This window comes from Sinocyclocheilus rhinocerous, unplaced genomic scaffold (genome assembly GCF_001515625.1).
Source record: "Sinocyclocheilus rhinocerous isolate Xijiao unplaced genomic scaffold, SAMN03320098_v1.1 scaffold160, whole genome shotgun sequence".
In the NCBI taxonomy this organism is placed as follows: Eukaryota; Metazoa; Chordata; class Actinopteri; order Cypriniformes; family Cyprinidae; genus Sinocyclocheilus; species Sinocyclocheilus rhinocerous.
The window spans coordinates 528,167-538,708 of NW_015624563.1; the positions used below are offsets into that span (position 1 = coordinate 528,167).

Here is a 10,542-nt window from a genome sequence, read left to right on the forward strand (position 1 = left end):
GATAAACCGTATATTGCCGTAGTCGTGTGTTTATTAGTCGCGTTGAATCAATGAAAGCAGTTGAATCTTCTGTTTATTCCGCTGCAGCGATAGGTATTTTCTGGGTTTCTTCTGCGAGGTGTATTTGGAGTTTCAGCGTGAGAGCGCCCTCTGACCTTTGGATGGAGATTTACTGCTGATCACAGAACCATGCTTCACTGAAAGATACGCATGACAATCGCAGCTTCTGTCGAATCGCGACGCATTTCGATTTATCGTGCAGCCCTAATTGCAATATTGAATGGTTACACTTTCTACACATAAACAGGCTACACATAAAAGCAGAACTTGTTCAGATCGTTCAGCATATAAAAGACAAATTAGATGTTTTTTGTCATTGTTACATTTGGCTTTGGCTGGTTAGAGACTCTAAAAAAAAGAAAAGAAAAGAAAACTGAGCTCATTAAATCTTTTCTCATGTCATCGTCTATCTGTATAGTTGTTGATTTGACCGTTAATATCTTTTGCCCTGTTATGAGAAATTTATTGATGTCATAGCGCTGCCAAACATCTTCATTTTATCTTCCTCTTCAGTGAATTTGTTGAAGTAGCATTTCTAGGTATTTACAACAATCTTTTCTCATGGCCCATCATTTCCTTTATGAAAACTGGCACTCAGAGTAAGGGTATGCTGTAAGCCTAACCAAAATGATCAAGATGTATTACTTCCACTTTCCGAAGTTCACAACCTAGCAATATTCGCCTGGTTTCTCTACATAGGATTTGTTGCTATGTGGAACCACTTTTTAAATTAAATTATAAAACCTTATGGCCTTCTGCGGTATTATCTTTTCTTCTGTGTAAAATTGTAGTTTCAAAGAAATCTCTCGTTTGGTGAATAGGGTTGAGTCACTATCAAAAGCTGAGAGACCAATACCAGAGAATCAGTTCTTGGTAAAACAAGAAGAGCAAATTATATTGAACACTCTCCTTTATTTAAAGCTGACATCTGATTTCTGATCCGCTGTTGTCACCAAAACAAATTGCAAAAATAAGGATGTTTTAAAACTTGTTTCCCAAAGAATCCCTCATCTATCACTGATCAACAAACAGTTATTCCTGAATCAAACTAAAAGCATTTGTTACGCTAATTTTGCTATGCCAGGCCACTAGAAATTGTGTCTTTATCTCTGCATATTTAACTAAAATAAGAGAAAGTATTTAAACTACTGTTCAAAAGTTTGGGGTCAGTATGATATATATTGAAAGAAATTAATACTTTTATTCATCAAAGATGCATTAAATTAATCAAATGTGACAGTAAAGAGGTTAGTAATGTTAACAAATATTTACATTTTAAACTAATTCTGTTCCTTTGAACTTTTTATTCAAAGGAAAGGAAACTTTTTAAAATGCAACGGTTTCCATAAAAATATTAAGCAGCACAACTGTTTTCAACATTGATAATAATCAGAAATGTTTTTAAATCAGTATATTAGAGTGATTTCTGAAGGATCATGTGACACTGAAGACTGGAGTAATGATGCTGAAAATTCAGCTTTGATCACAGAAATAAATTACATTTTACAATATATTCACATTTAAAACAAATATTTTCAACTGTAATTAATATTTTACAATATTTCTGTTATACTGAAAAATTATGAATTATAATCCCAAACTTTTGAATGGTAGTGTATATAAAAACAAATTGAAATTGGAAAAAAAAACAAAAAACAAAACAAACAAAAACAAAACAAACAAACAAAAAAAATATATATATTAATTAGGGCTGCACGATAAATCGCATGCAATTGTCATTGAATTGTTGATTCATCTGCGATTATGAGCGTGATATTGCGTAGCTTGTCAGTGAACTACGGCTCTGTGTAGTAAATGCTGCTCCATCTGAAAGCACGTGCTGGAGATTTACTACTAATCACAGAACCGGCTTTACTGTCGAGATGCACATGACAATCGCATGTGATTTATCGTGCAGCCCTAATACATATGTATATACAGTTGAATTAAAATTAGTCAAAAAACAGGATGGAGGTTTTTATTCTTATCCCTGAAGTTTGTGTTTTACTGAGTCTGTTCTTGATTTTTGCTTCTCTCCACTCAGGAAACTCCTCGCCCCCCTTTCCTCTCCTGTTTCCTAAGCTTCTCTGTCCCCTGCCCCTCATAGTCAGCCCAGAGACCCTCTTCCTAAAGGCCAGTTAGGAACGTTGGGTCTGTTCCTCCCCGTTCTCCCAGCCTCCATCTGTCTCTCTAACTCCACCTGCCCAGTAAGGGGCTGACCGCTTATTGGACACCCCAGAAACATGTCCTCCATCTTGCCTTTCACTCCGCCCGTGGTGAAGCGTCTGCTGGGCTGGAAGAAGTCGGCCAGCGGTTCGAGCGGAGCGGGAGGGGGCGGAGAGCAGAACAGCCAGGAGGAGAAATGGTGCGAGAAGGCCGTCAAAAGCCTGGTGAAGAAGCTGAAGAAGACGGGCCAGCTGGACGAGCTGGAGAAAGCCATCACCACACAGAACTGCAACACCAAGTGTGTCACCATTCCCAGGTACGCCAACCCGAAAAGCTGACCGCATTCCTGCTTTTAGGACAATGTCATCTTAAATTTGTCAATCTAACACGAAATCGAAAACATAAGGGAAAGAATGAAAATTGTTGTTTACTCATCCTCTTGTTGTTCAAGAAATCAGGTGAAAAATCAGGTGAATTGTTACAGTTTGCTTAAGAATTAGTGGTCGACCGATGTATCGCCAATGCTGCCAATTTGACATTTAATTATCAGCATTGGCCAATTTTTTTTTTTCTGTTTGGCTGATATTTCGGAAGCAGGACTTTTATTTTGACACTGCTGTGAATGCCAGCTCCTGATAGCATGGCACTCCTGCTCCTGTCCTGACGCTCATTGCGTGGTGTGTGAAATTAACACTAACTTGTCTTTATTTGAAAAAAATTTTCCAGTGCGCAGAAACCAGATTACCGAGTGCACTGTTGTTAAGTGTTGACTTTCTTTTTATTCATATTTTTAACAATTTCTTTGTGAAAAATACTATAATAGAATTGCAGAATCAACCTTGTTATTCATGTTTACTCTGCTTTCTAAAATGTCAGCATCGGCTATCAAAAAATACATAATCGGTCGACTCCTAGTAAGAATAGCATAAGTTTGGAACAACATGAGGGCGAGTAAATATTGATTCCCTTTAAGATGTGTAGAATTGCAAGCCAATGAACTTTTTGTTCATTTGAGTCTTCATCTAATTATAAAGCAAGTCCTCTAATGAATCAGAAAGGCTTTTATTTAATTTTAGAAGTGACCTTAGCCGTATCATTGCGTATGTTGCTTCGTGAGTGAAGGTGAAGGCATGACGCTGAGTTGCGTCTACCGTTGTGAAATATCAGCATTGCCCCCCTTTATTTCTTCAAGTGATTCTGCTCCATCTGTCTTGACTTGAGTTAAGGTCATTCTGTGCAGCTCCACATCACCTCCATTCTGAGCTCACAGAGGCTTCTCATGCTGTATGAATGTCTGCGATATCAACCATCAGGCTGCTTTTATTCCATTTCTCATGACAAATGATGGAATATCAGCGCTGCTATTTTAGGGAAATGCTCGGAGTAGAGGATGAGGGAGGGCGGGTCGTGTGCCCGAGCCACAACATATCAATAGTTTGAAACCAATAGGTTATAGATACACAAGGTTTGGATGATATGTCTAATACATTGTTTTTCAGCCTTTTGGTGATATAATGCTCTGAAATGGCTTTAAAGCATTTTTAAGTTTATAAAAGAATTGATGTACAGTGAAAGCTTGTTAAAAAAAAAACAAAAAAAAAAAGACAAGCTTTACATTTAAATTTTTTCTAGGAATATCATATACTTTTTTTCATTCTATTAATGATTGAGCTTAACGTATTGAACCTGATATTTTTGGTAACTTTATAAGGACCCGTTTATTAAGATAATAAACTACATTTGTTAACATGAACTAACAATGAAAAATCGTTTGAAAGCGTTTGTTAATCTTAATTAATATTAGCATACAACTTTTGATTTTAGTAAATGTTGAAATTAACATTATGTAGTCTAAGCTGACATGAACTAACAAAAAAGGTTGTATTTTTATTGAAGATTAATAAATATTCTAACTAATAAATTGCTTATTGTTAGTTCATTTTATTCAATGTATTAACTAAGATTAACTAATGGCACCATATTGTAAAGTGTTATCATATTTTTTTAATTTTTAACTTTATTTATTAATTTGACCTGAACTGATTTTAAATGCATTTAGACTTTTAAATGCCAATGTAAAACAAAAATCTATAAAATGCATTGCGTTACTTTTTGTCACATGGGCTGGGCTGCTTATTTGTTTTAACTAACAAAAAACACCAAAAGTTATATTTTTGGCAACTGTAAAGGCCCTTTCCCACCAAAAGTGAAATGAATAAGCCTCAGGCTGAAGGAAGTGCCTCTGCACCTCACTCCAGATTTCTCTCAACACGGGGACAGGAGAGCTGTCAGTGAATAAATTGGAAAACAAAGTAACTTATTTGAAAAAGTAACTCCGATATTTAGTTGGAAATTTAAAAGTAATGAGTTACTTTATTAGTTACTTGAATAAAGTAATTTGATTACGTAGCTCGCGTTACTTGTAATGCATTACCCCCTTGACTGGTAATTTCAGCAATTATGCATGTTTTTTTGCTTTAATTTTTTAAAATTATTTTACTATACGTATAATTCCATTTCTCATGACAAATGATGGAATATCAGCGCTGCTATTTTAGGGAAATGCTCGGAGTAGAGGATGAGGGAGGGCGGGTCGTGTGCCCGAGCCACAACATATCAATAGTTTGAAACCAATAGGTTATAGATACACAAGGTTTGGATGATATGTCTAATACATTGTTTTTCAGCCTTTTGGTGATATAATGCTCTGAAATGGCTTTAAAGCATTTTTAAGTTTATAAAAGAATTGATGTACAGTGAAAGCTTGTTAAAAAAAAAACAAAAAAAAAAAGACAAGCTTTACATTTAAATTTTTTCTAGGAATATCATATACTTTTTTTCATTCTATTAATGATTGAGCTTAACGTATTGAACCTGATATTTTTGGTAACTTTATAAGGACCCGTTTATTAAGATAATAAACTACATTTGTTAACATGAACTAACAATGAAAAATCGTTTGAAAGCGTTTGTTAATCTTAATTAATATTAGCATACAACTTTTGATTTTAGTAAATGTTGAAATTAACATTATGTAGTCTAAGCTGACATGAACTAACAAAAAAGGTTGTATTTTTATTGAAGATTAATAAATATTCTAACTAATAAATTGCTTATTGTTAGTTCATTTTATTCAATGTATTAACTAAGATTAACTAATGGCACCATATTGTAAAGTGTTATCATATTTTTTTAATTTTTAACTTTATTTATTAATTTGACCTGAACTGATTTTAAATGCATTTAGACTTTTAAATGCCAATGTAAAACAAAAATCTATAAAATAATCTAAAGCTTTTCATTAGATGAATTCGAGAATTGTAATCTACGGTGGCCGAGAGAGCTCAACGCGCTGCAAATGAAAAAACACATGCAAATAGAAAAACGGCTGCAAATTAAGAAAACGTCTTCATCAATTTGACGACCACATGCGCTGCCAATTCTCACAACACAAACAAACGCGCTGCAAATACAAAACCGAAAACAGTTTCTTTGTTTGTGTTGTGAGTATTTGCAGCGTGTTTCTGTATTTGTTTGTGTTGTGAGAATTGCGCGTGTGTTGTCAAATTGATGAAGATGTTTTCTTAATTTGCAGCTGTTTTTTTTCTATTTGCAGCGCATTGAGCTCTCTCGGCCACAGTAGTAATCGGTTATGTACCAATTAAACAATAAGTGATAACAGAAATCGGAATCATGTATTTTGAGATTCCAGTTAAAAATTTGAGTTGCAGTGCAAAATAATCTTTAAGAACCACAATTGGTCAAAGTGCAAAAATCATTGTGCTATGTAAAATGTATTTTTAAAAATTTGTTTTTATTAATTTAATAACACCAACATAATCACACAGGTCAATATTTGCAAATATTCTATATATCATCCATTCCTAAGATACACCACAGCTGATTTTAAGATTTAGATCATCATCTAGCAGTAATGTCGAGGTCTAGAACAGGTTCTCATTCTTTAACATCTAAAATGCAGTTTAATTTTGGTGTGAGTTGCTAAACAAACTTGAAAAGGGCATAATCGCATTTCCTGGGCTGATTTAGTTGAAAGGTGTTGTTGAAATGGATAATGCGAGCTTGTTGTAATGGCAAACGGGCATTATCCTTTGTCCTAGAGAGATTTATTTCCATTGAGTTCTTTTTGAATCAGTTTTAACATCTCAAATTCACCGAATCGTTGTAAGTGTATCATTTAACAAAAGCTGGCCACAATGCATATCTTCCTCCACTGTTGAAAAGTTGTGCAATGGTTATTGTGAAAATGCTGTGCGACTTGGCACTGTGCCTACATGCTTGATCAGGTTCACTTAGCAAAACCTCTTGGAGTGAATAGCCTACAGTAAATACAGGTTAAAATGACCTCCCTCCAGTTGAAAATTGTAGAAGTGAACATTAAATGTCTGCCAGCTATGGACTTAGACGTAGAACTCAGGTCAGACCTTCAGAAAAGTCATCCAGAGTGCTTTGTCTTCCCTTGAGAGTGGATTTAAAGGGTGGGAAACTTTGCTTGCAACATGTGTTTTCTGCTGCTAATCTGTTCTCTAACCTTGGAGGCTTGTGTGAACGGCTGGATCAGTCATTATATTCGTCGGTTGTCATGTTTGGTAATGGCAATGTCAAAAGCTTCCCCGACTGTCCTCTCCAGCCTCCTCACATACCTGTGAACTAAAAGCCTCGGCTAGACTATTCTTGGGTGTTTTCAATTTGACTGTTTGTTGTTTATAATAGGGCAGAATAGCTTGTAAATTAAACGAAGATTGATTTCAGATTTATGCTGCAAATCATGTCCAGTCAGACATCAGAATGAAACATTTTCTCCAGTGTTTTACCTGCCTTGAGTGAATTGTATACCATAATTTGGCAAGGGAAGTTGTGTAGAAATTGTCATATTTATGAAATGAGCAGATGTAAATGCCATTGCAACGTCTAAATCGTTTGACGCCAGCTTATTTTAAAGGGAGATTTCGTCTTTTTAAAACTGTATGATATTTTGAGATATATATATATATATACTGTTGCCAATGTTTGCCAAAGCATCTTGATGACTGCAATGAATTTTCATATTTGGGTGGAGTATCTGAACATTTAAACATTTAAATACATTCCACAGATTTTTGACCAATTTTAAATACAATTTAGTTTAGTATGCACAAATCTTGCTACGATTTCTTGCCTAATTCGCAATTTTTGCTCTTCATTTTGTTGTACTAGAGCTGAATGGAGTCCTGTCTTTGTCGGGAAATGAATCGGAGATAAATATGAAATTGCCCTGAACCCCAAGACAAAAATCGCTTAAACGCATCATGTTTTTTACGAAACCGCATATCTGCTGTATTGTAACTGTAGTGACTGGAGTTTGCACAGAATTGAATAATTTATCATGTGCTTTTAAAATACAATGTAGGGACTTTTAGGCCAGTTTTTGTGGCAAAGTCATGATTAAACCACCCTGTTGCCCTCCCTTAGGGATAGTTATCCAGTAATTGGACATCGTCGGTTCAATCAGCTCTGTATAATATTGAATGAAAATCAGGCGGTGCATTGTTCACTTCTTCTTTATAGTGCTCGGGAAATCAATCTTGAAATCTTCCAATCAGATGCAGCTGTATGCTGTGGGTCTAATTTGCTCAAAATGAACGCTGTCAGTGGATTCCAACATACGCACATCCAGAACTAAACCATATAAGTGAGCGTTAAATTTTAGCTGATGTCTAGTCCTTTTCATTACTTGTTACGTTAGTCTTGTTTAAAGGGAAAACAAACCCGTATTGTCTCGACCTGACTTCCTATCAGCACAGGTCTTTTGTGTAGAAGTGCTGATAGTTTATCTGTAAGATGCCTTCAGTGAGTGTGAGAATGTGAAGAGGGTTTCTCATGAGGACAGAGCCGACTGGAGCTGTGGGTTTTTTCAACTCTATTGATTGTAATCTGAAGACTCCGTTGTCTGTCTGGCTTTCCATACTATAATTAAGACCCAGCTTTCATTTGGATTCATAAATTGTTAGTTGAGGCAAAAATGTCCCTCTACCAGTGTTTTCTTTATAAAAGCTCAGACCTGAATCCCAGATCAGCATTTATTTGAAATGCTTGTTATTATATCCATGACGTGCTATGAATTAGCCTCTGTATTATGGGAAATAACAAAAATGCAAATCGATACTACTGAAATTAAGTAGAAGAGACTATCAGGTTAGCCATTTAAATAAAAAAATACCAATTTTATGAGTAGGGAAATCATTTTACGATGTAAATTTATAAAGCATTTCAAAAGATCCTCTTAAATTGCTTGTTCAGATGTCTTTCATGGAATTAAGATGTTGGTCATTTGGCATGTGTTCAGATGGCAGCCTGAAACAGGACACTCATTGACTGTTCATTTGCAGAAATCATCCAGAGATTTGACAGACGTATGGTTTCCTTTGTGACGCCTCTGTTTTAATCTGGCCTGAGGTCCGTTTTGAAACTCGGCCCATGCACCTGCTAAACCTTTTCTAGGGCTGCACGATTATGACAAAAATCATAATTGTCGATTATTCCCTTGAAATTGTAATTGCGATTATTAATTACGATTATCACAATTTACATTGAATGATTTTTATACCATTGTTTGATGCAACTGCATGCCGCATTTTTATATGAAAATAAACAAGCTGAAAACACTCTAACTGAAAAAATTAAATTACAGCAATGCTACTGTAAAATTTACATTAATCGGCTGGCAACCCTGCTGCCAGTATTTTACTATAAAATCTACAGGTAATTTTTTACAGTGTAGCCTCATATGATTATTGAACTTTAAAAAGGCGACGATTTAACAATGACTGCATTTATAAGTATAATAATGTATTTCTTTCAGGACCACTATCGTCAAAGATGATTGACAATTAGCATACAGTTTGGATTGGCGGTATGGTTCTGTTCTGGGCAAGAACTCCCTAATAAGTGGTTCTGAGTAATAAATTGAAAAAGCTCCCACTTGTATATGACTAAACAAAATAACATGTAGTTTACTTGAGGTTCTGCTATAAATGTGTCTATTAGAAACATTAATTTAAATTTAATTATACAAACATTTTTTGAAATTAATTAAGACTTACCGAGTTTTTGAACGGAAGTCCTGAATGACTGTTATTAAAGGTCATTTAATGAATTTTAATGATTTTCAATGCCCCGCAGAAACCCTGCCTTTGTTGGAAATGTAAATAAATTATTTGAATTATGTTTGATTGTTATAACACTTTTCAGTAACAATATTTCATATTACAGTAAAGTGTAGTAGCTTTTTTAAGTTTCTGAAATATCCTATAATTGTAACACTCAGAGGTAACTTGAACTCTATACTTTATGAAAGGAAAGGAAAACAAATTTGGCGGAGTTAAAAACAAACATTGGCCCTCCAGGAGCGGGACTGAGAACCCTGACTAGATCTTCACATTAATTGAATGTGATTTATCAACACCATCTTTAAATTTGCAACATCTGTTGTAAATATATGTATAGGCCTATGTTTAAATATATACATTTACTGTAATATGAAAACATAAGCAAACATAATTAAAATTATTTATTTACTTTTCCAACAAAGGCAGGGTTTCTGCGGGGCATTGAAAATCATTAAAATTCAGGACTTCCGTTCAAAAACTCGGGAAGTCTTAATTAATTTCAAACAATTTTTTGTATAATTAATTAATTTAAATTAATGTTTTTAATAGACACATTTATAGCAGAACCTCAAGTAAACTACATGTTATTTTGTTTAGTCATATACAGGTGGGAGCTTTTTCAATTTATTACTCAGAACGACTTATTAGCCTACAACACCTTTAAAGACTTATTCAGGGAAGTACAGCAGGATGCAGGAAATGGTTGAGTATTATTTTAGGTATAAAATATCATTATTGTAATGCTTGTAATGTCCATTTATAGTCTTTACACAGCAGCTTGGCTCCTTAAATGTTTAAAAACCAGCTAATTTCAAGACGCTGACGTCACGTGGGTCACCCGCAGTGTAATAAGACGCTCAAAGCTCAAGACGTTCGGATAGACGTTCTGTCGGTCGTTCGAACGTTTGATTTTAGCATGGAATACGCTTCATATATTTCTCTGTTCACGCTCCACTTCATCTGCCAGTGAATTCAACGATCTTATCAGATCTCCAGCCGTCATGTTTCAAACGATCCAAATGTACCACACTTCCGCCAATCCCTGCCTTGAAGCAATGATTGACGGAGGGTAGGCGTGGTCAGCTCGGAATGCATTTTCAAATTGAATTTTGAAAATGCATAAGACACATTTTGCTACCATTTCTGC

General features: G+C 35.0%; 1 protein-coding gene across 3 annotated transcripts in view; it reads left to right on the forward strand.

The window, feature by feature from the left end:
• smad2 (SMAD family member 2) overlaps nucleotides 1-10,542 on the forward strand; it is a 29,655-nt gene that overhangs the window by 1,741 nt on the left and 17,372 nt on the right. For all 3 annotated transcript variants that reach the window (XM_016556179.1, XM_016556162.1, XM_016556169.1), the window contains one exon: nucleotides 2,105-2,542. In XM_016556179.1, the coding sequence (XP_016411665.1) occupies nucleotides 2,304-2,542 (239 nt within the window). In that variant the 5' untranslated portion in view covers nucleotides 2,105-2,303. The remainder of the gene's footprint in view (nucleotides 1-2,104; nucleotides 2,543-10,542) is intronic.